Below are 24,703 nucleotides of genomic sequence, written 5' to 3'. Positions count from 1 at the left end.
CCCTATCACCTTCTCACGCTCCACTCCCCCCTCCCCTCCACTGTCCATCAGCAAGCCATAAATCCTGCCTCTCATCTGCCGATGTGCCTCTGAAGTTCAGGAATGCTTGCGTGGGATTTGAGGCCCGGTGAGTTATGGGAACACCTGGGAGGGGTAAAGGGAGGGGTGGGGGGGGGCACAGAAAAGAGAAGGACAGGGGGGATCGTTCAGGCTTCCTAATATCTATGAAGGGCAACATGTTGACAGCCAACAAGGCAGATGGATTAGTTCGGGTGGTCAACTATCTGAGGTGTGGGTAACACAGCCTTTGATTCATGGAAGAAGCATGGAATACAAGCCCGCTGACGACGTGGCAGCGCCCACACACACCTATTGTTTTTACAAGATGGGAATATCCTAGCGTGTAATGCGGGCTTGCGTGTTCAGCGGCTACTTCAGACAGAAAGAAACATCAGAGAATTTAGGGATGGCAGAGGCGGGGATGTTTTTGAGAAGACTGAGGGTTATAAAAACAGAACATGGCCGGGGTCGTGGCCAAGCCTGACTCTGTTGTTCCTGCACAGCGAGCTTGCATTCTTTAACCCTGCACACTCAAAGTCATGCGTCTGCCTGGCCGTAGCCTAGTCACTACTTTGCCCTCCATTTGTTTGTGTGTCAGTGAGCAGAGGTTTGTTTCTATCTGTCTACCAGATGTCTGTGTCCTTGGATCACTTAAGGTCTCCTGCGACATGTTGTGCACCTGTACTGTACAGTGTGTTATGGCCACTGCATTCGTCACTTATTAATCTTTCATTTATTTATTTGAGATAAAAAAAAGTTTGTCTCCCCCAGATCTCACAATTTTTATATTTGTGAATCAATACTACTCTTAATTTGTGAATCAATATTCAAACCCTTAGCACAAGACCAATGGATTTTTTTTTTTACATAAGCTTCTTGCAGGTATCATCTCTGAGACAAACAGAAGTGTATCATACAGTACTTCCACATTTTATCCAGATAGACTTCACAAATGAACACCGCCTTTTTGATTTTTGAAGCCTAAATCCAGTCACCAGAAAAGAAAACCTAACGTTAAGCTTTAAACAAACTACACTGCTTGCATGACTTCAGAGGCACCAAGGCTAAACTTTCATGCCTTAGTTTGAGTAAGTGCTTACCTCTTTTACAAAAACCTTTCTTCTGACAAAGTTTAGTTGTAGTTTGCACCCAGTACCCTCTTAAACTATTCAAATGCTCACTCAAAACTACTGCAGCCCACTTTGACATGTGGAAAAATTTAAACTTCCACAGGCAGGCTGTGTCTATCATTTCAGGGTTGCTGTGTTTAAGCTGTGATTGGATAATCACTTATTGATGAAGGGATGTAGAGAATGAGGAAAATTGGTGGCAATTAATTTTCTGTAGCCCAAAAAGAATCTACTAATCATTTCAGTGTGTGTGTTCTTGTGTGTGTGTCTGGACTGAAACCATGAAAATGACATTACTATTGCTCCCTGTTACTTCTCCATGACAGGCAAAGTAGGAGGAACATAAAAGTCAACACACAAATGAATAAATCACTTTGTTGCACTCTCTTTGCCCTTGCCGGAGATGTCTGTTTTCTGTCTTAGTGCATCTCACAGCCAGTATTTATACCTTTCCATTACCTGATGGGAGGCAATATATTTTGCCATTAAATGGGCTCATATACAGTAGCTGATCTCAATGACACATTTGAAAGCTCAAGTGTCCAATAAACCCCCTCTATTCTCTTTAAGGATAAATGATATGGAATAAATGAGGTGGTTCAAAAATCGAAGTGGGTGAAGAAAAAAATGAAAGGAAACAAAATGAGAGAAAAGATATAGAAAAGAAAAAGATATTCCCCTTGTGGTAGACAGTGGTATATTACAAGGGCTTGTGGAACCTTAAAAAGATTTAGCCTCCCTTTCAGTGGCATTGATTTTGCAGAAGATGTCTTTGTAACTTGCCCGGATGATTTGCCCCCTCCATGCAATCAATCAATGCCTAGGGGATTTCACAATGGCAATATTTGCACAGGCCAAATAGATGTGAAGAATCAGAATGTGCATGGGAAATTAAGGAAAAAAGTGCGAGGGGAAAAAAAGAGAGGTGAAAAGAAAACGAGACAAGGACAGGAGCCATATCACTAAATCAAAGCCTCTTTGTTTTGTTGCCTTCAGCATCACTGATTCATAAAATGATATGGCTCTCTGAATTTCCTGTAACCCCACCTTGTCTGTCAAGTGCTTTTTAAAAAATTGTTTAGAGTGGATATTCAAACCTCCCACATTCTTCCGCATTTCAGATGTGTTGCCAACGGATGTGTGCTGTCCAAAAGTATAAGGTTAAAACACAAAGGTTTGCTGCTTGAATTGCCTCTTAACCTGGGAGGAAGTGAACCACTACACCCTGTATTGTTTCCCCTTTGGTTGTTGTAATGCAAGGGTGTCATGAAGTTCTAGACACTAAGTCTCACCCTGCAGTCATGTCAGAGCACAGTATAATTGCTGTGGCTGCTGGTGCGGGAGGCCTGGGCGTCTCAGACTTGTTATTTGAGATGAGTCAGGTTACAGGTGTGAAAGGAAAGGAATGTCTTTCAAGTGTTCATAACATATAATTAAATTTCTCCACATCTATTTTCTATCTATAAAATAGGAGCAAAACATAATGTGTCTGATCTTTTTAGTTCCCCCTTTATTGTTTTTGCTCTTCTCAGTTTAGTCTCTGCCATATTCCCTGTCTTTGTCAGCCATTCTGTTGACCTGTTTGGGTGGAAGCTGATTTATGTCATAGGAAAGTGTTAACAGACACTTTTTGTTTTCCCTAGATGGCAATTTCATTACTAATAAAAGTTTCTCACCATGCACCACGTTTACACCAGCCTTCATTGTGGTGCATTGCTACACACGCCAGAAAGTGTTGATTAGTGAAATACTCTGACTGTAGAATGTGTGTTGTGCTGACGTTGTGCGCATCTATTTCTTTATTTGGATCCGAAATATTGCTCCAGTAGTCAAAACCTCACCAGGATACCTTTAAGTAAAGTTTCTGCAGGCACAGACAGTGTTCCACAGTTAAAAGTGAGAGATTTTTTCTGATAAAAACGTGCGCCTCAAATCCACAGAAACGTGATTATTTTAGGATAATTCAGTGTAACAATGCCATCGAGAGATATTGTTGTCAAGGACAGAAAGGATAATAGTATCTGAGATTACCTGGCTTGCAGTGCTGCCAAGATTTCCAGTCTAAGTTTATAAAAATCTGAAGTAGTATAGCCATGAAATCACATAGGCTTCATTAGGTTATATGTATATAATTTTTATACATTGCCCTATTCCTCTGTATCCCATACTCTGCAGTCCCATCTCACCTTCACTAAGGCACGTCCGGTCTTCTTCAAATGGCTATGATACTGCAGAGTCAGCCATAAACCCCCCTAATATTTGTCTCTAGTGAGCTCTTCCATCTTCCACCCTCTAAAGAGTGAGGCCAGCACCTGGACTCAACCCAAAACGACTGCCTGCCTCTTAGACCCGTCTTCATCGCCGCATGCCTGAGTGCACTGCTCTTCTATCTTTGCTCCTGTTGACTTATCTGCTGATTGACCATCATGACATTTTCTCACAGTTAGCTTTAATCATTTCACTGTAACAGTGTACCATTATGGAACATTAAGGCATGCAGGAGCATTTGTGTGGTACAACAGCCAACGATGGCGGCACACAGTGCAATTTACATAGAAATGACCAAATTACTGATACCCAGTGCAGCCATTGGGTGCTATAATTCAAAAAGACTACTGCAAGTAACCACATACGCAGGTCCCTGACAGGGTACAGCCTCCAGCCAACACTAACATTCAGAAAGCAAGTGGTCAGCCAGCAGGAAGGAATGTGCTGTTTCAGCAGGTTGTAGGTATTTTGTCATCACCAGTATCACACGTCCTCTTGCCCTTCTGTGTATCGATTCTCTCTGCACTTCAGGCATGGAGAGGACAAAGCTCTTATGACACAGCCCACTGAAAAAAAAGCGATAAACCCAAAACTCCGTTGTGCCAGCAAGTATGGCAAAAACTGACATTTTAATGCCGTTGAATAGGAGAAGGGTTTTTTAAATGCTAATTTTGAATCTAATTAATTAAATACATACAGATATAAAAGTTTTACAGTAGCCTGCTAAGTGGTGCAGCATTTGCATACACCCTTTCAGAATCAGAAGTCGTCCTTTCATCCTCGTTAGGTGCACATAACCATATGTCCAGCCAGTTAATTTGGACCGATCAAATGGCATTGGGGCTGATTCATAATCTGCCCTCATGACATTTGCATATAAATATCTTAATTATGACTGCAGTCTCAGCTAGGTGCAGGTGGCAGTGAGAGAGAACACATTCAACAGCAAAATGATAGATTATCTCCCCATGAATGTGATCAGTGATTCTTCCAAACAAAAAAAGATCCGGGAAAAAAAACAAACAAAAAAAACTGTCATTTCCATAAGCATACTAATTCACATTTACATAGAGATGAACCCACATGCAAATGAGTGAAAAGGCATGTTCTTGAAACAGGTCCCCTGCACTGATGAATCAACAGGCATAGGGGAATATCAGAATCCATCAAGCATGTCAATCAAATGCTGTGCAACATTTCAGTTCAAGTAAGGAAGGGGGAAAAGCAAGGCAAAAACACTTGAACACAACAAGGTCCTTACGAGGGAGCTAATGTCATGCCTGAGTAATCCTAGATTAAATAAACAAAAGAGAGTTTTCAAGACGTGCTAGAATGCTGGAATAGAACACACGCCGAATTTAGCTCTCTGACAAACATTTCATTTGGAGCTTTTGACTTACAAATAGGACATTTTTGTTGTTGATGTGGGGCCATCATTATACAGTTGAGTTAAGAAAAGTCTCTTTCATTCTGAATTAGAGCTATAGACCTACTCTCTTTGTGCTCAAAAATGCAAACGTTTTACATGAAATCAAACGAGGCTTATGACTTTCTGCAGGCTGTGGTCTGACATTTCGGAGACAGAGCTTGAGGGACGAAGCATAACAAATAGGATGGAATTAAGTGGGGAAATTAATCAGGATTTATTTTTATGTATGCAATGACTGGCATGAAGCAAATCGTATTAAGGGAAAATAGAGGGAATCCAAACTGAGGTTAAACAGTTCTTGTTTCAAAAACAGTTTAATGGATTATATGCAGATTTCTGCGTCTATTTGTATACATGCCATAGGCTATATTATTGCTCCATATCTAATAATATCATGAAATTATATAATGAGGTATTCAAAAATGCCTGTATTAGCCATAATATTTCTGCCAACATTAACTACATCAAGCATCTGACTCACTGGATGTCATGGTAGACTGGAAAGAAAATATGAAATAAACTGGCACAATGAAAGTAACAGACTTCTGTGATGGAAAGGGACAAGGAGGATGTAATCTGTTCCATAATCTGCAAGCCTGGCAGCCCTGAGCGCGTAGACAACAGCTGGACAGATGTATTAGTCTGTTCCCTGTGTTTGATGTGCTGTGGCAGAGCCCTGCAAAAAACAATTCCTCACTCAAGGATGCAGGTTTATTGGCTGAAGACATTGCCCATCCGAGTCTTAGTTTTAGATGGTCACACACGTGCGCACACACAAACACACATCTTATCACGTCACCGTCTCTTTTTATTTGACTTTTTTCTCTCTCATTTTTTTTAAACATCTTTATTCACTCATTTATCAAACACTTGCATGCTATCGCTGATGACTTTAAACATAAATCCATTTGGCAGTGATTAACAGGGCTCGGTGTCCCTTGTGATGTTCTTAGGTGCACAGACTTGTTAAACACACAGCGTGTGATGAAATATGGCTGCATATATACGACAAATCCAAATCTCACACCTATGGATAGTCACCAACTGAGAGTGTAGCTTTTTTTGAACATCAGCTTTATTGGTAAAGGCAGAGGAAAGGACAGGACATCTTTAGATTTAACTCAGTCTTTGTGGACATGCACATGCTGATCGAAACAGAGGAGGCCAGTACACTTAACACATTCTCTCTCCTTATTAGCTGTGGTATGTGCATCCCCCCTTCTCGCCAGCCTCTGTTACTCATTACCTTCTACTTTGTCTTGAGAAAGAATGCCCAGAGGCCCTGACCTTGTTCTTACAACCTCCGTTTGGACAAAGCCAGGCTCTATGCCAGCTCTCCAGGCACACCACAGCCTGGATGCGCAGCCCTTACCACTGCCAAACCCCTTCCAGTTGTTGCCCCGGCCCCCCCAGTTTACCCTTCATGGCCCGTATGCACTCAGCTGTGACTAAGTGACTCTCCCCCCAGTGTGTACCGTGTTTCATAATGAAATCATTCAGTCATGCGCAGGAAGTTCCCTGCACTGTGTAGCCATGAAAGAATGCTGGTTATGTCCGTCCCCTCACACATGGCAGGTCCGTTGGAAAGGGACAGTCCGAGTCAGTCAGTCAAGCCTCATATCTGGCAAAACACCCAGTTTTACTTTTTAATATTTAAAATAATGAACAATATTTTTGTTGCAATTTAGCAACTGTTTGGTGATTTTACAAAGTACCTAAAGAGTTTTACACGGAAATATATTTGTTTTTGGTTGTTTTTTTGTTTTTTTGATGAGATTTAGATGAGTCCGTCTAGTCAATATAACGCTATAACAGCCTATTTGCTTACCTTATTATAAGCTAACAGGCTGTTATAAAGCTGTAAACAGGGGACATAATTAGCCTGTTTCTGTTGGAATGAAACTAGATATCCACCTGCAAGCACATTTAAAAACTAATTAACAGGTGAAAACTCAGTTTCATAAGCAGGTAGATAACAACAAGCAGCTCTTACTGTTTGTGTGCTGAATTAATTGTGTGTGCAAACAGTTAGTTCCTGAAGTCTTGTCGTCACCATGATGTTGCTGGGCAACCAGGAAAGACTTTGCGATATTACCCCAGCCAATAAATAGTCATCAGGCTCATAAACCAGAGTAATTTTTGTATTTCATTTTTTGTGTGGATTAAATAAACATATTAGATTTGTGAGTTGAGTGGTTGCTGGTAGGAATACTTCACCATCTATGGGCAGAGCCAGCTGTTTCCAGTCTCTACACTAAGCTAAGATAACCTAGTAGCCTTGTTTTGATCAGGCAAAAATAAAAATGATTCTGATTTCTCATCTAACTCTTATCAAGAAAGCTACAGTATAATAACTGTTTTATTTTAACATAACCTCCAAATGATCCTGGCTTCATTATAGTTTTTAAAATATATGAGCTGAGCCAACTTTGACAAGAGTTTATGTACACAGCTGGGACTCCTTACTCTTCCCCTGCAATGTGTCCATGGAGATGAGCCTCCCTCAGCTCCGCTGGAATGTTTGCAATGTGAACAAAGAAGAAGATCAGCTCGAGTACCTGGGGTCCGTGCCGGGGCCTGCTGCGGGCCCCTGGCTGTACGGCTGTCTAAGCTTGTGATTCAGTTTGCTGGCACATAAAATGAGCATATCTTGAAGAAGCCACAACGCTGGCATGTATGACTGGTGCAACAAGCAAGGACAAGTTGCCTTCATTAGACCATGTCTCAGAGGTATGTGTGTGTGTGTGTGTGTATGAAGATTTGGTTCCCTCCGGGTGAGAAAAAAAAAAAGGGGGGACTTGAAGGAATTTGTGTTATGATCTGAAATGAACCGGGCGAGAGAGCAGAGGAACATATGCAAACAGTTAAAAGGGTGATTCAACAACCCCTTTGATATCCGCCATTAGTGTGATTACAGCTGGCATGGTCCCTGGTTAAAAATTACTTTCTTGTGCAAAGGAATCCACGAAAAAACTCATTAGGAAAATGAAACTTTCATTTTCCATTTAGCTAACAAATGAAGTTGACAGTGATGTTAACAGCGGAGACAGATGCACGACAGGAAGAGGGAGATGTGGGTGAATTACAGAGGGAGGGAGAGCGCGTGAGGCAGGAAAGGAGGAAGGGCTGTGAGTCTGGTTTAGACATGCAGACCCTAGTTTAGCATTGTGTTTAATCCCTGGTGTCTGCAGCGGCCTGTCGTAAATCTTTTTGCAGGGTTTGACATTAACAGACATGCTAAGAGCACCATGTCCAGCTGCAGGTTCGGTCTATGCAAACCCCCATGAATCACACATATTCATATACTAACCTTACACCCACAAACCAGCACATTAACATGACCTGCTTTTCCCTATACAACAGCCAGTGCACATATTGATCCCCAAGTCCCTATTACAGCCGCATCAGGCAGTTACTCTGGAAAAAGCCTCCAGTTACACCTGCTTCAACGTCTGCTGCTCATCTGCGACTATGTAGCGCCTTAGCTGCGAGAAGAACAAATCACTGACAGATGCATACGCGGTGCAATCCATTAAACGAAGTGCGACTACAAATCGAGCCACTATTTGTACAGGATACACTCATTCTCTCATCCCACTCTCTGTGGAGTGGTACAAACTGTTGTGGTGTGACCTGGAAAGGGCTGTGTGATTAGAAAAAATATATATAAAAGAAACCAGGTGAGGTGCAGGATAGTCAAAGGCTGGAAACAATTAGGCCTTGAAAACTTTGATCACAGACTCTCTTTGTGATGTTATAAGTCTAGAACCATAAATGAGACACAGAGCTGGTCCCCGGGTGGAACTAATAAGAAAAGGGCGCTTCCAAAAGGGTCAAATTAAACACAGATGTCAAGAGAAAGAGTAAGACACAACTGAACTCCAGAGAATGTATCTCCACTTTTTCTTTCTTACCTTTCACAATTACTTATTCAACCTTGAAGCGGTTGCAAACCGGACTCCACTCTGAGAGCACAGTTCTCATTAACTGTGGGTTCGGCTTCTCAGACACCCACTAAGGGACTTCCCTTACTTTTCATCTGAACAGACTGAGCCAATAAGCCATCCAGCCCAGGCTGTACAAAGACTGTTTATATTACAAGTGTGACAAATATTCTGCAATCTGCCGTTTGGGTCTAAAAAAAGGATGAAGTGTTGATATAGCAAGGGAACAGTAAAACCCTTTTCAGAAAATGTCAAATTATGTCAGTTGTCTCCTTCAGTTCATCATTCTGGGTGAGATTGTAAAGGGGATTAGAGATTGCTGTGGTATCGTGCCTGTGGCTGACAGAATGGCTCCTGGGGAACAGTGTGCCAGAACAAAATATTTCTATAGCACAATGAAAGGCTGTGTAATGGGCAAGCACAGGGCCTTGAGAAATCCCAGTGCTCCATACATGGGTAAATATTTGATGCACTCTTAACAAGGCAGTTTAGTGCAAACGGCATGTAAAACACAGTCTGACAACAGTTCAATTATATTACAGTGTATTTATCAAAAAGGACACAAGATTTTGGAATGTTACAACGCACGTTAAATTAGTGGAGCATCAAATATCCAAAACAGATTGCCAGGTAATATTTACAAAATACTTACAACATGTACAATGGGCATGATACACCGATGACTTTAAGGCTGAATATGCAATGCAAACACAATTACAAGAGTGCAGGTACTGCTATGACAATGTACTGTGCAAATGATCCTCTATAAAAAAGCGAGCCAGATGTCAACAGAAATACAGTATTCAAGAGTCAACTTATGTTAAGGCTTAGGAGTTTGTCATTAGGATTACTCAACACAAGGCAAAGATCCAAACACACACACATGAAAGGCTGCATTATCATACCCTATAGTCACAAATAGCCTAACTGTTTAATATTGATTCTTATTCAGGTGAGCATCAGTGGAGTGAAGTAAGAGGATAAACTGGCCTTAATCATTCCTCTGTGAGGCATACAGTGAAAATATGTGCAGGAGCTTATAAACGTGTGAAATTTACGTATTCATAAAGTAGGCAACACATTCTATTCACAAGAGGTAGTTCAGCTGGATATTCAAGACAGTTCTGTGTAATGCGCATCAGTTTGGCACAGGTGTGCCAATCGCGTTTGCAGAGCTCATTATACTGTGCAGACAACAAATCCATCACCAGTGCGTGCTGAACGTTCACAGCTGGCTGTACTTGCCTTTGCAATGCAAAATGTGTTTGTATAATCTGTCTATCCTGTCCTGGAGAACACCGGCGTGCTCATCTGAGAGAAATCCTAATTCCAGGGACAAAGGCTCGCTGTCTCTGTAGAGCTCCAGCAGCCTTTTCCTGGAGTCTCTGCGCCTGTGCAGCTCCGCCACGCGCTGCGTGGTCCTTTTTCTGAACACACACACGGAGCTAAGCACCGTATTGTGATATTTCTCCCACATGTTTAACACCCGAAACCCGTGCACGAGTCCGGCCTCGTTATCGATGAACACAAGGTCACCATGAGACGTTTTGAGGAGGTTGTTTGTGTCCCTCTCCATTACGCGCGAGTCCCACTGCAGGCTGAACAGATTGCTGACGAGCCTGTCGAAGTTTGCAGTCAGGTAGTCGAATATGATCAGGTCGGTCCACTGCATTAGCTCCAGCAGCTCCGCCGCCGTCTTGTTCCGGAGCTCTCCGAGCACAGGATGCAGCCCGCTGCTCTCCTGTCGGAGCGGTGCAGGTGTGACCACCCCGGTCAGGTTGGAGACCCACTCGGTGAGAGAAACCACGGCTCGGTCACTCCACTGTAACCCATCTATCCGCGTCCTCACAGCCGCCCATTGCTCACTGTCGCTGTTCAGCTGTGACAATATTAAAGGTGGCAGGTTTGTGATGCCCAATAAACTGGCAAGGTAATATGTCAAAGTTTCTCCTTGCACCTGATCCGCGTTTATCCCGTAACGCACACACGCTTTGCTCCCGTCTGCAAAAGTGGCGAGCTGATTGGATATCCTACCGCATCCAGGCTCCAGCTTCACTATCCGGTATGTCCGGGCTCTTTGTCGCCAATCCTGAGCATATTCCTCCGTGAAGCCCGCAGGGAGGAGATCTTCCAGCCATTCACCCCAAAATATCCCATCCTCCACCGGGGAGCCTAACTTGACCGGGCCCTCCCGCCGCGTTGACCTCTTGTTATCCCCATTCATATGGTAATCTCGACTTCCTGCAGAGACAGTTTGATCGGTGAGGTTGTGAGCCTCGAGTCTGCCCCCCAAGTGGGGTCTTTGTGGCGCCGGGACAGCGAGTAATGCCCGGAAAGTTTTGGCGGAGAGGTCTACTGGGAGACCTTGGTGAAAAGCCCCTCCGCTCGGTATTGAGAACCTCCGTTTGTGCCGCTCCAAACGGCTCTCCAGTGCGCTCCAGACGTAGAAAACACTTCCAAGGGCGCACAGGAAGAGCAGAGCGAACAAGTTTGCTGAAACAGCCCTCATGCTGAAGACCACCTCTCCTCTCAGAGACCCACAGAGCTCCAGCAGATTCAATTAATAGACAGAAAGAAGCAAATTTCTTGAACCCACAGTTGGAGCTGGAGAGGCTGTGCGCCCCGTGTCCCGTCCACCCCCCGAAGCCCGAGGCTGAGGCTCACAGGAGGACTGCTTGAGATCACAGGATGAAGCGGGGCTCCGAAACAGTGTGAATCTCATCTCCCGTCCTGTTCAGATGTCTGGTCATATCCCCTCCTCTGCGGGAAACAGAGAGAGCGTTTCGTAGCGCCACAGCAGATATCCCTCTACTGAGCGTTCTCCATTGCAGCCCACTGGCGTCGTAGGGGCTTTCTGTCCCCGCACACCCCACCGTGTCTCATCCTCCTTTCTCTCTCTTCACCGTACGCAGGGTGAGTTTGATTTGTGGTTGTGTCGGTTCGCAGAGAGACACTAGGCGGTGAGCCACGTGACTCCAGTCCCGAGATGGTGGGCGGATCGTGGGAAGGGGGGTTCAGAGAGGAGCGGAGCAAGTGCACCGCACCGCGTTGTGTGTGTGTGTGTGTGTGTGTGTGTGTGTGTGTGTGTGTGTGTGTCTGATGAGAGAGGATTGCGTGCTGCTGGCATATACAACCATTATGATAATTGATACCTTAGGCAGGAATACTTTGGAAATAATGTCAGCATTTTAAACAAATTATATTTCTTGCCTGTGTACAAAGCCGAGTATCCATGTCAGAGGGGAAGGGATGAATGAAGGGTGACCCTGCTTGAACTACATTTTTCTACATGTGTGCTAATTTTCCCAATATAAGATCATTATGCATTACAGGAAGCATCACTGCCTAGTTTTTACAGTTTTGACTGTGTGTGGGATGCAGCACATTGGATTTGAGATGAAAGTATAACTGTGGGGTTATAGTGCTTACTTTCAGCTATGACACAGTTAGGAGTAGGCTAGTTCATGCTTTCCAATTTTAGGACACTGAGGAGTGATCCAAAACATACAGACAATGCAACCATTTATCCCAAATAATGGGAATATTGTTCCTGGCCAAGTCAGTCAGCTGACATCTGTCTAACTGGTCATGTGTTTCACTGCTTAAAATCACACTGTGGGCAAACAGCTCCTGAAACAAGCAAGAACTTGGGATAGTTATAGCAGGACATGAGGGAGTTTATCTATTATAGACTTCATCGTGTCCCTAAATTGAAACAGATGCAACTAATTATGTGATTATTTTAATTTTGTTCATTTTAATTTGTAGGCTATGCTTGCATGTTATGGGTCCACCAAATTTGAGGGAGGCCTACTAGTTTTAAATATATACAGTATTCTCTGTATTCTCTCTGATGTTGGTGTAAGGCTTAAAATTCAAGATCCACATAGTCTTTCTTTCAACAATTTGTTTCACCAAACAGCCATGGCAGAGTGGTACAAGTGCCTTGTTTCAGTATTTTTTACTCACTCTGCTATTTTGTATTCATAAAGACCATAGTTAGCTTAGTTCCTGCTGCTAAGTATTTGATCATTTCCCTGCAAACACCTGAGGCTCAGCAAAGTCAACCCCTGCTTGTTTCATCCCTTTTGTTAAACCAAATGTAACATGCATGCACACAAACTCCTTTATACTCATTAAGTTATTCCTCATTAGCATCTGCTTGCACTCTTTACCATTCGCCTCGTGTTTTCACACTCTGTATCTTGAACCTTCGCTTCCTAATCAAATTAATTGGGTCATTTTTATTGCAACATACTGGCATGCTAAATTGCCTGAGTCGAAAAGACAGTCACAGACAAGAATACTCAATTACACCCAGTAAACTAGAGGTCCACACATTTATGCTTTGAACGCCCAGAGCGCTGACACTGTCATCTCCATGTTGATATTCATGTTATTTTATAGCTCGCAGAGAGAACTGCACAAAACCCATCCACACTAGTTTGTCTGATAACATGCAGAAATAGAGGAGAGATGACTTCCCGCAGACAGGCAGGTGAAATGATTCTGATGTGGTCGTATTGCTCATGTAGCCTTCACTTCTGCTTTGTCAGATTGGATCTTTTAGGGTTTTCTTTTTTTGTGTGTGCCATCAGCAGAATAATTTGTTCAATTCCCAGCCTGTGTTTTGATTCTGAAAATGCAGATTGACAGCAGTGGCAGTGCAGAGGGAAAGAAAAATCTCCGGGTTGTGTACGAGTTGAGAGGCATTTTTTACAAGTCCTCCAAAAATCTCCAGAAATGGTTTGTGTAGCGGTGCATGGCTGAGCATGTTTTTCTAACGCGGCAGACAAAAGAGTGAGTCCTTGTGGAGGCGGAGTTTTACCATATGCTGCTTAAAACAAATTAGGTTTTGCAAATTGCATGCCGTGTTTTATCTCGCAGAGATGCAGATAGTCAGGCTTCCTAAATACTTACAAGGGAAGCATGGAAACAAACTTTTGTATTTATTATCATCTCATTGCTCAGTTTTTTTTTTCTCTAGGGGTGTTCCAAAAAAATTGGTTCACCCTTATGTAGTGGCTTTGCTTTCACTTTAAGGCTAGACTTAAAACTTGTGGCGTCTAGACATGGGAAATGAAGACGGCTTAAGTGCATTGCTGGAATTCTCTCTGATGTGTGTTGCTTTTTAGGAGTAACAGTACTGACCTGCTCAGTCTGTGGTGGTGTCTCTTTCTCTGAGCGCAAGTGTGGGCATGTTCACATATCAAACCTATCTGTTTCTCGCCATGTGTTATCTGCAGGTCAGCCAGCCCCTGAGTCCCCCTCCACCAGATCCAGCCCACCCCTTTGACTGCTGCATTCCTCCCTGTGCTTTCCTCATAAATCCCACAGCAGTCCCGGGAGGGCTGTAACACGTAAAGCTTTCCTCCACCGGTCATGGCTGTCTGTGGTCAAGCGCTGCAGTGACACGGGAGAGGCCCAGCCCGTCTGTCATTCTGTCCACAGCGACACAGTACACCCCGTCACTGGCCGTCTGACCACGACGCAGCTGTGATACAATCTCGGTGTCTCCGTGTGGTGCCTGTCTGCCCCGCGCAGATGGACAAATGGACGCAGAGGTATAGACGTTAAGGGATGGGGGACGGAAGAGGAGAAAGTGCAGTGGGCTTTCTGTCACATCCCTCGTAGTCTAAGGTTAATTCACGCTGAGCAATAACTCATAGGTCCCCTGACACTCTGCAGCACTCTGTTTCCTGGACTGAATAATGAATGTGCAGGGCTTCCATTAGCGTTGAAAGCTACGATTATTTCACAGGGCCTGACAATTACTCATGCTGAGGGACTCAGGGACAGGGCGGGGGAGATCCATTGGGATGAATTCATCGTCCCCTGGTTTGTGGGTGTGATAAAGATATCTGTAAGTCTGTGTGAGTTCTTTGGACATGTTTGTGTGCTTGTATGTGTTTATGCTCTAAAAAAAAAAAGAAGTGAGTGGAGCAGCAGGTTATAAGAAGGGGAAATGGTGATTTAATTTGGTATTCTAGCAGTGAGGATATATGCACACTGAACTGTCAATACCTGCCTTGAATACAGGAATTGGGATATTGCCATCTGCTCAACAAACCTAGCATGCACTCCTCACTACACAGAACACTAAAATGTCGCTGTGGTAAACTTGCAGTGTTGCGGATGTACCATTACAATAAATACTCCAGAGACAGACCAGACATTTCTTTTAACTACTGGTGACAGAGACACAATCTTGTCGGCACTTATCGCAGCACTAGCTCTCCGGAATAGGGCATAAATTGCATAAAATGGACTTTACAGGCGGTACACTCGTTTCTTTGGCTTCTATTAGCAGGCAGATATTGCTGCCGTTGATTGTGAGACGTTACACAGTTTCACCCTCAATCGTAGTATTTCCAGGGTGACGCAGTTTTTTAAAAAGCCCTGCTGGCTTTATCTATAGACAAAAAGCGGGGGCCTCAGAGGCAGGGAGAAGAAACAGCAGCCTATGAGGAAATCAAAAAACGAAGCCGTTGCTACAAGCAGAGATCCGCTGCACTGCAAAGACCTGAGCATGGCACCGAGCCACCAAACTGCTGCCCTTTTTCCACCATTCACTGCGGTTTCATTAGCCTGTCTTTGCCAATTTCCTGATATGCAGGTTCTTTGGTTTTTTTGAGCCTCAACTGGTCGGTTGCAATTTGCTAATGAACGGGTAATTGTTAATGAATGCCGTATAACTGGAGAAAAGGCAGGAGGCCTGGCTTATTGATGTACTGTACACCTCATTTCCATCTGGTTTCCATGTAACAGCAGTTAGATAGGGGGGGTTTGAACCAGCAGAGGAGTGGGCCATTGAAATTCAGTGCTACACAAGGGAGACCCTCTTAGAAGAGTGAAATCGGGAGGGGAGGAAGGAGATGTACTGCCGAGCCACTCGATTAAAGAATCAGTGTCCAATCTCCTGGATTACACCCCCTGACCTGCAACACCAAATCCCCTATTAAATAAGTCAAGAATTGAATTCTTTTTACTTTCCCATCTGTTAACTGGCTTATTGACTCAAGTGTGCTCAGTGCTTTGTGGTGAGGCTCGCCTTTAAATTGGCTAAAGGGAGAGCTTAAGAACATCTGATCATTATTAGGAAAGTCATGACATTCAAAGCCCGAGTGTATGTTTTTCCAGATGAAATACGCCGCGTGCTGTGGATTTGCCACAGCGCTCGTAGGGGGGTCACACGGTCAGTTAAGATTAGAGATGGTGGTTGAATGTCCTCCTAACGTTTCAGCGAGAAATTTAGCAGCTTCAAGTTTAATGGGCGAGCAGCGTGAAGTGCTTGCCCTCATCACACCACGCTGGATTGAATCTTCTGCATGCGAGGAGGGAGCGGTGCGGTTTACATGAATCTTCTTTCTCAGCTCGTCCACGCCCTTTTCCAGATTTCAAAACCAGTTTGAGCAACCACTAATGAAAAACATTTAGCTTTTTCAGCATGTTGTGCTAGAGTTAACATTGAAGCTTTGGGAAATTTGCTGTGTAGATTGTAAATGTAGTGGTGTGAATGAAGACTCTGTATTTCTCATGGCTAAATCCAGATTAACAGGCCAGTGCGGTGCAATATTAATATCTGCTCGTCATATGCGATGCACTGCAAACACATATTAGTCGACTTTAAGCTATAGCATCCTTCTTTTTACTTTTATTTGGCTTTGATGCTTCAAAGCGTTAAATGCTGCTTAGATGCAAGATGGACATTAGTTGGAGAAAGAAATGCAATATGCCAACAGAGAGCAGTTCACAGCTTGCCAGCAGTAATTATCAGCCTATGTGAGCTGCCCATATAGTACATTGATTAAATTTAAATGGTTGATTACACATTTAAAACATCTTTAACAGAAAAAAAACAGCTAGAGGCTGAAAATGCCTCTGTTATTTTAACCCCTCACATTTCTTCCTGCTACTTTAACCCCATTTTACAGCTGCTCAGCTGCAGTAATAGCTGGTGTTGGAGGGTGAAGGGAGGGAAAAGGGCAGAACCCTGGACACGAGAGTGACCCCCTTGGCATCTTGACCTTTTCCTACCCATGAGCCTGGTGTGTTGACAGGACCCTGGTGGGGGAAGGGTAAACAAACGAGCCACATGGAAAAGACTTCTAGGCAACCGCTGCAAGTCAAACAAAAATTCAGAAAACCTCAGTTTACTTAGAACCCACTGCAGTTGAGCAGGCAGCACAGAGTGTTTGCATTCCTTGGACCTTGTGAAAAGTAACCAAGCTCAACCTGATTTAAAGAATTGTCAGGTTTTGTAAAAGTTTTACTTAGTTTTACTTCCTTTACTCATATATTTGAATCTTCATTTATCAGAACTAAATATCAACATCCTGCTTGTCTTCTCAGGCCAAAACTCAGCTCAGTTGAGTTTACATGTAAGATTTCAGCATTTAAAAGCCAGAGAGAAGCGGCTCAGTGCTGTGGCCATTTGATATCGGCTTTATTTCACAGGAAGTCGACTAGAGAGCGAAAGTCTGATCATTTATGTCCGTGGCCTTGTGGAACAAGCATTTTCTGCGGGCCTTGATGTTGAGTGTATTTTACTTTTCCATGCTTCACTGGTCCATGGAATCTCTAATGTGGCAGATAGACACTCACCACTGATAGATTTGCGTCCCTTGGGACAGGTTTGTATCACTGTTGGCTGTCAGCGCATACATTATGCCGTTTAAGCAAGAATGATCACTGCTATTAACAACAAAGCAGGTCCAATTGAATAATTTAAGTAGTCGGTAGTGGCAGTGGCTCATCGCTGATAAAAGAAGGGAGTGGAGAATTGATCAAACAGCCAGCCCTCACCCAGCTATGAGAATATAAATAATAAAATGAGATCAGAGGGATTAGTCGTGGTGCCCTGTTCCAGTCCAGTGCTTACTACTTACATTCCTCTCCCACTGAGATTCTCGCCGTGGACAACTTGATTCCACTTTGCCCCTCACAATGGCAAATCGATATGTTCCATAAGAGATGGAAGTGGGAAGGATGGGGAGTGGCTTCTGTGGAATCCTAGAAAGTGATGTGCTGCAGTGCATGATTAAAGAAAAGAAAAGAAAGAAACTTCATATTTTCACCTCGATCTGAACAGGTTTTTGTGTCTTGGCCACAGTAAAAAGTCATCTTCTTATCCACATCAGACCTGTTTAATAAGTCTTCAGAAGCTGCTTAAGATTCATCTCATGTCTCTTTTGAAAGGCGTTTCATGGATTGGTAGGCTCTGACTCCCTCTAGAGGGAGTAAGGGTCCACAACAGAGGATAAACAACATGTTTCCCCCCTCTAAACATTCCCAATCACTTAAATATATAGATTTTTTTTGGAATTCCTATAGCTTCCACCGAGTTTCAGTGATCAAGTTTGAGAATACAAAATGTTTTTTGTTCTTTTATTAATATTAGTAGACAGATTGGTTGTTAAAGTCCAAACCCAGGCTTCTTGTTCCAAATGAGATTTGTTGGCAATCTGTACTCACTGTTGAAATATGCAACTATACTTCTGTGTGAATGTTCATTTATTGTATGAATCACTGATCTGTCAGTATCATATTCCGCAAACACATCCACCTCTGTAATCCAGCCTGCAGAGTTATGGCAGAGGGTATTCATGTTTAAAATGTTAAAATGTTTTTTTAACGGTCATACTTATGTATGTAGGTCTCTCCCAGTTACTGATGGGAGGATGAAAATATGCATTTGCATCTCCAGATGAAGGCGGAGGTCTCCGTGTTCACCCCCCAGTTCTGTCTTGAGCTGCGTGCACTGTAGGAGGTTAGACATCAGTGTGAGCAATGCATGATGTAACAGATCTGTAAGGGTAAATTTATAAGAGATGGAAACATCCTCAGCTATCAGGAGGATTTATCAGTTACTTGAGATCGTGATGCTATTTCTGGCAAATGTCTTTAAGTATCTTGGCATAACAGGTTTTGATCTTAGATAAGATTATTATTTTTTCAGCTTTGTGGATATTTTACTTGAGGATTGATCCCAGATAAGTGACCACTGCCCTCTTTCCTTTGACTATTACTAATTTAGTCCAGGCCTTTCAACATCATGGCTTTGACACTGAAAGGTTTGGAATATGGACCATGAATCTCTGAAGATCAAAGTGTTTTTTTTATTTTTTATTTTTGTTAAATTAACTTTATCTTTGATGAAGTAATGAAATGCCAACAAAAATTGCAAGCGCAGAGCCAGTAATGTTGATACTGAGAGTGCATTTTTAATTTTTTAAGAAATGGTTAACAATTTAAAGGGCTTCAGAACAGTCTCTGTTCTTATTTAGTTTAATTTTCTGGTCCCTTTTTTGTCCTAATTGCCCCTTCTTTCTGAGTCTTTCATGGACTCAGGCACGCATGCACAACTATACACACACACACACACACACACACACACATGGAAATGTTACAGCAAAATACTCTTACATGAAGTGTTTCCTTTGAGAAGGGATGGAAACTGCTACTAAAACTTACTCAAAATGTGTTGTTTGATATCTGACAAAAGACGTTTGTTACATTCAACACAATATGCACATACTTTCCTCCTACCATAATTACATTCTGGATGCTTTCAACCTCCTGTGACATCTTGGTTTGGTGTATCTTTCCTCACTTTACCAGACATTTATGCCTTTTCATTATTTGCCACAAGAGGCCACTATGCACATGTCATCTCCCCTTTGTAGAACTTTGCTTTAAAGAACATTTAGAGCTGTTTTATGTCAGCTGCTGCTTATGCTCTTTTTGCTTTTACTGTCAGAGCAAAGATAAAGGCGAAACATGCTACTAAAACTAAAGCGACAGGGGGTGGGAGAGGAAAGAAAATGAAAAACAACACATGACAACAAAGAACATAAACTAATGCAATCCAATACAACAGCTCTGCCATGAATGTTTTTGTTTTTAAAAGTTCTTTCAGTGTTTACTATCAGAGCAGTGATAATCCTGCTTAGACTGTAGTTGGTAGTCGTGTAAGAGGAAAATAAAATACATGGAGTTTTTTTTAGGTCATCTTTATGACTGAATTAATGTTATATTCAAAACAGGATCACATGGACGCATATTTGAGTTTCTTGTAAACCACGATTATTATGCAAGTATGTAGATGTTGCAAGAGTTTGGGGTTTAACTCATACTCATGTCATTGGTGATTTTAAATCCAATACACATGTCATGTTGTTATTAATAAAGGACATACAATATAAAAACAGTAATGTATTTGATATTGTCCTTGTTCTATCCCATTTAATTGCACTCAGTCATGCTACGTGGTCAGGCTTAATATTTTGCATGACAGAAGAAGAATAACACCCTAGATCCAGTGTTATTATGATGGCTGCAGAGCAACAAACCCTCCCATGAAACTAAATCCAAAATTAATGTGACTATAAATACGCCAGATCAAGCATCGGGAGGTTGGAGCGCCACGTCCACGCCCTACATCCTGACATGCAGCACAATGAGCATGATCCTCTCTCCTTGTTTGTTTTCCCCTTAAAGCCTCATTAACTGACTCTGTTCTATAAAACTGTGAGTTCTCCGAGTCAAGTGTTCCATTCCTCACACATAATGTCCCGGAGAACAAGTTGAGATCACCGGCTCCTGGCTGGACACTCCTCAAGACCTATAACCAAGAGAAATGAATAACACAACACAGAGATCAGAGAGGAGAGGTTGCTCTCAAGCAGCAAAATTGCAGGGGTGAGGGGGAATTGGAGCATGGAGGTGAAGTGCTGTACAAAGTTGGGTTTCTGTTAATGGGCTTTGGGGTGGCTGTTTTCTACTCGAAAGTAGCTTAGTGGTTCCAATTTTGGTCTCTTATACTGACCTCACTAAGCCCAATTTTCTCATTCTTTTTTCCTCCTTTCTCCCCACCTCTTCTCTATCTCTCTGACCAAATTATTTCCACCACTGTGGCACAGCCTCGGTTCTCCCCTGTGTATAATGATAGGAAGGATAAACTACAAAAAAGAAAAAGATCAAAACAGAAACCTTGTTGCCATGGAGCACCCCACAACAAACTCTCTGTGTGAGACGCTTGGTCTGGTTCATTGCCCGCGTGACTATCTCTCAGTCCAAATGACACAACGACAAGGGTTAGTTTATGATAAACACAAATGAAGGGAAGGAAATGCAATTACCCAACAAACAAAAGCAGAGACTCTGTATCTCATGTCAGAGACCTCATGACTCCCTGTTGGAATCAGAAGTAGATGGAAAGTCTCCTTCCTCCTGCATACCATACTTTTCCTCTGTGTCTTCTTCCATGTCCTTCTGAGGTTTCCATTATGACTGTGACATTTTTTTATTTATTTTTTTGCCCAGTGTGGTTCTGTCTCCAGAGCAGGGAGCTTTGTCAGCAATTACTCAAGGAGCTTCCAGAGCTACTGAAACCAGCTCCAGTTCCTCAATTTAATTTTCAGAGTTTGTAGCTACGCTTATAGACCTCACAGCTGGAGACTACAGTCTTCCTATTAACTTGCATGGGCTAGATGAGATTTATGGTCTTCAGAGCTGTTGGGATGACGGCATGAGACTATTCTGAGACAAATCCCTCTCACAGCATTGAAAGAGAAGGTGACCTTGTTCAAACACATTGTGGTCAGTTTCTGATTTATCTTCAAAGAAAGGTCACTTGTTTTATTAGACAACTATTGAAATAAGTAATTGGGCTCTCTGTGTTCAAGCTTTTGAGTCAAGCAGTTGAAAACCAAAGTAACATGTGTACTGTAGTAATGTTTCTGAAGTTTGCAAACATTTGGCTGATTTTACATTGAGCTCAGCATGGGTTCACGTGAAAAGCTGAGCTGGCAGATATTTTGCATATGCTGTAATTTGGATGAGGCCGTTTCCTATTAAAACTTTCCCTGGCAATCATCAGCTATGGTCTGATTCAGAAAAAGAAAAAAAAACTTCAAAGTTCCAGATAGAGATTTTCAGGCGGTTTACATTATACTGACACTACATGCTGTGCAGACTGATTGCACTGTATAGGGTGTTCCTGGTAGGTACTGTACATATGGGCAAGTTCATGCTGCCTGCTGGATATTATATGGGTGTTGAACTCACCAGGTCACACATGCTCAGATATGCATACCATTTCACTTGCATCCTATCTATAGATGCCCTTGAGAGTGCTATAATAATCTTTACTTTAATGTGGCTCCTTGATGTTGCCATCTCCTGCAGATGGACTTTTTGCTGTGGGATTAACAGGCTGTAATACGATGTGAAATCCAAGTCATTGTCATGTCCAGCCAGGGCAGCCATAGCTGCATAGCTTCACTGGGTGGGGACCCAGAAGGACAGATTTAGAGCATCATACAAAGTAAAATGTATTTGACCTGATTTACTTTATACATTTAGGTAAATCAAACACAGGCAGGGACAATTTAGAGTGTGGCTTAAAAGCAAAGAGCAAAGAGCAAGGACATGTAAGCCAAACTATGTTAGATGTCTCTGAATTGATTACTTGAATATACTATGCATTGAGAAATGCTTTGAAGTATTTGGAGTTGGGTGGGCTGTTGCAAAAATGTAATGCAATTCTAGAGGCACTGCATCTCTTTTAATTTAGCCTGACATACCTATAGGCATATAGATAATGTCTTGCAGAAGTCTGATCATCATATGTAAACAAGACCGTTCAGAGTGACTTATATGCTTAAGTCAATTTTAATGTACTGTACATCTTTTATCATATTCAGGCTCATTTGGACTCATTTTCTGTTTCATATTATATTGTGTAATTATCACCATGTCTATCTCGCCTCTTTTTCATTTCTCTTGCTCTTTCAAGTAATAAAGAAAATGACTGGTGAGGTAAAAAGGACAGACATGCCTCCGCTCCTCTTAAGGGACACATAATTATGCATAAACACAGTGGCTGAGTGCAGAGCAAGTAGTTAACCTTAAAAAGAGTTCATAAAAACAAGCTGTCTTCATGAGTGGAGTGCTCTCTTTAGAGTGCTGCACATAAATGAGAGCATTTTTGCCGTCCAGTTTGACACTTCCTTTCACTATTAAGTTACTAAACTGCACATCGTCATGGCACTCTGCTGCAAATCTGGCAACAACAGTTGTCTTTGGCTTTGAAAAAAAAAAAAAAAAAGCTGCTGCAGGCATCTGTCTTACCTGTGAAAGCAGACGGCCTAGTTTCCATCCGCTGCACCTAATGGAGACGGCAGGTTGTGCCATGATAGAGTGAGACCATTAACTTTTTTGGGGAAAAAAGAGCTCACATGTTTACTCTGTGTCCACTGTGTAACCATAGAAATGGAATGAATGTGTTGCCATGATTAGATGGTGTATTGAAACCACATGGCTCCATCGTCAGACACCTTCATTCCCCTTTCTGTAAGAACCCTGGGATTTCAGAGACAACACAAACAAGTCAAAGCTATTAATAATGAGCTGATCAGACAACGTTTTGTAGCTACTTGCTTTTATAAATAGCCTCCGAAATACCTTCTGTAACGAATGTGCAGTCAACAGTGGATTCATTCTTGCTCGCCGTTAAGTGTAATGGCTCCTAGGTAATTTGTTTTGCCCCTGCAATACCACTCCCCTCATGTACTAGGTAATGAGATTTTACTGTGCACTGTGGGCAGGGGGGCCATTCTTTTTGACCAACCACAGTCACTGTGGTGCCAAATGAGAAAGCTCTATAATGCAGCCAATGATGAACATGATCTGTGGGTCATGAGAAAATGTTTCCCTTTGGGATAATGTGGCCACTATAACAGTAACATGATGGATGAAGGTCTCAGCAGGCTTGTGTTTGTGTGGCAAGGTAACCAAAAGTACACTCTCCCATAGAGCAAAAATACTGATGATAATAACATGAGAGAATCGAGTTATATATTGAATCCAACATGCTACGACCTTTGTTAGACATCACTTTGCATTCATATAATTTGGTCACTTTAATTTTTTGAAACCAATGGTGAAAAATTGCAGCCAACGAGGACACTGTGATCACAAATCCTGGTATCCTCGTCCTTTGTGATTTTTATGCATGCTTGAGATTTTTCTTACCCAACCCCAGTATAATCACTGTGTAGTTGTGCAGATTTACATAGCTGTGGGGCTTCAAAGATGAACAACTCTCTCACTGTCTTCTTTACTGTATAATGGTCACTTTCATGACTTGTGGTTCCCATCAAAGACAGAATCCCACTGGACACATTTTCTGGAGGTCAAGCTACTTAGGCTCAAAGTTCTATTTAGTTAAACTTAGTTGCTCTCTCCACAGGAAATAATGCGTTAGTACTCAGTTATTTCATACATGAATATCTTAAAGAATATTTCACAAATAGACCAAAAAAATATACAAAGATGTGCACAGAAAGCCAAGTAGACATCTTTGGGTGTTAAAGGGTGCTGGAAAGGATGTTATCTCAAAAGAGATTAGTCTTCAAGCGATTATTGAATAAAGGGGGATACCCCTTCTTTGGTAGCATTTGGTGAGGAACCATAGACAAGAGCATTTCTGACTGCGACTGCCTTGTGTGGAGAAATGGCATTACAAGATGACATTCCTTGGAGGAACGCAGTGGCCAAGAAGGAGCATAAGGCTGATTGAATATGATTGAAAACCACACTCAGAAGTTACTCTGAAGCCAAGCCTTAGTGAATTTGATGGGTAGCCAATGTAGACTGATGAGGAGCGAGAGGAGTGACACATGCCCTGTTGGGTTGATCAAAGACCAGATGGGCAGCTGCATTCTGGACTGTTTGAATAGGTTTCACTGTGCAAGAAAGGGAACCCATGCACCTGAAGGCTGTTGCAATCTCAGATGATTAATTGGGAGCTTGTTCAAGACACTGCGTAGAAGAAAATCAACAAACGCAACGCTGAAATTACATAAATA

At 42.5% G+C, this 24,703-nt stretch overlaps 2 protein-coding genes across 2 annotated transcripts in view; one reads left to right on the top strand and one right to left on the bottom strand.

Annotated features, from left to right (window-relative positions):
* pamr1b (peptidase domain containing associated with muscle regeneration 1b) overlaps positions 1 to 24,703 on the top strand; it is a 49,617-nt gene continuing 24,914 nt past the window's right edge. The window contains exon 1 of the mRNA XM_085779629.1: positions 1 to 127. Within this exon, the coding sequence (XP_085635755.1) occupies positions 103 to 127 (25 nt within the window). The 5' untranslated portion in view covers positions 1 to 102. The remainder of the gene's footprint in view (positions 128 to 24,703) is intronic.
* On the bottom strand, positions 9,358 to 11,781 carry fjx1 (four-jointed box kinase 1). The gene has a single exon (XM_085779622.1). The coding sequence runs from the start codon at positions 11,338 to 11,340 to the stop codon at positions 10,057 to 10,059; it is 1,284 nt and encodes a 427-aa protein (XP_085635748.1). The 5' UTR covers positions 11,341 to 11,781; the 3' UTR covers positions 9,358 to 10,056.

Source organism: Trachurus japonicus, chromosome 6 (genome assembly GCF_045865225.1).
Source record: "Trachurus japonicus isolate A0001 chromosome 6, Traja_1.0".
Taxonomy (NCBI): Eukaryota; Metazoa; Chordata; class Actinopteri; order Carangiformes; family Carangidae; genus Trachurus; species Trachurus japonicus.
This window is presented reverse-complemented; position numbering and strand designations above follow the sequence as displayed.

Bases quoted from the DNA above. Each gene is read 5' to 3' on its own strand.
- fjx1 (XM_085779622.1), bottom strand. From the start codon at position 11,340: ATGAGGGCTGTTTCAGCAAACTTGTTCGCTCTGCTCTTCCTGTGCGCC.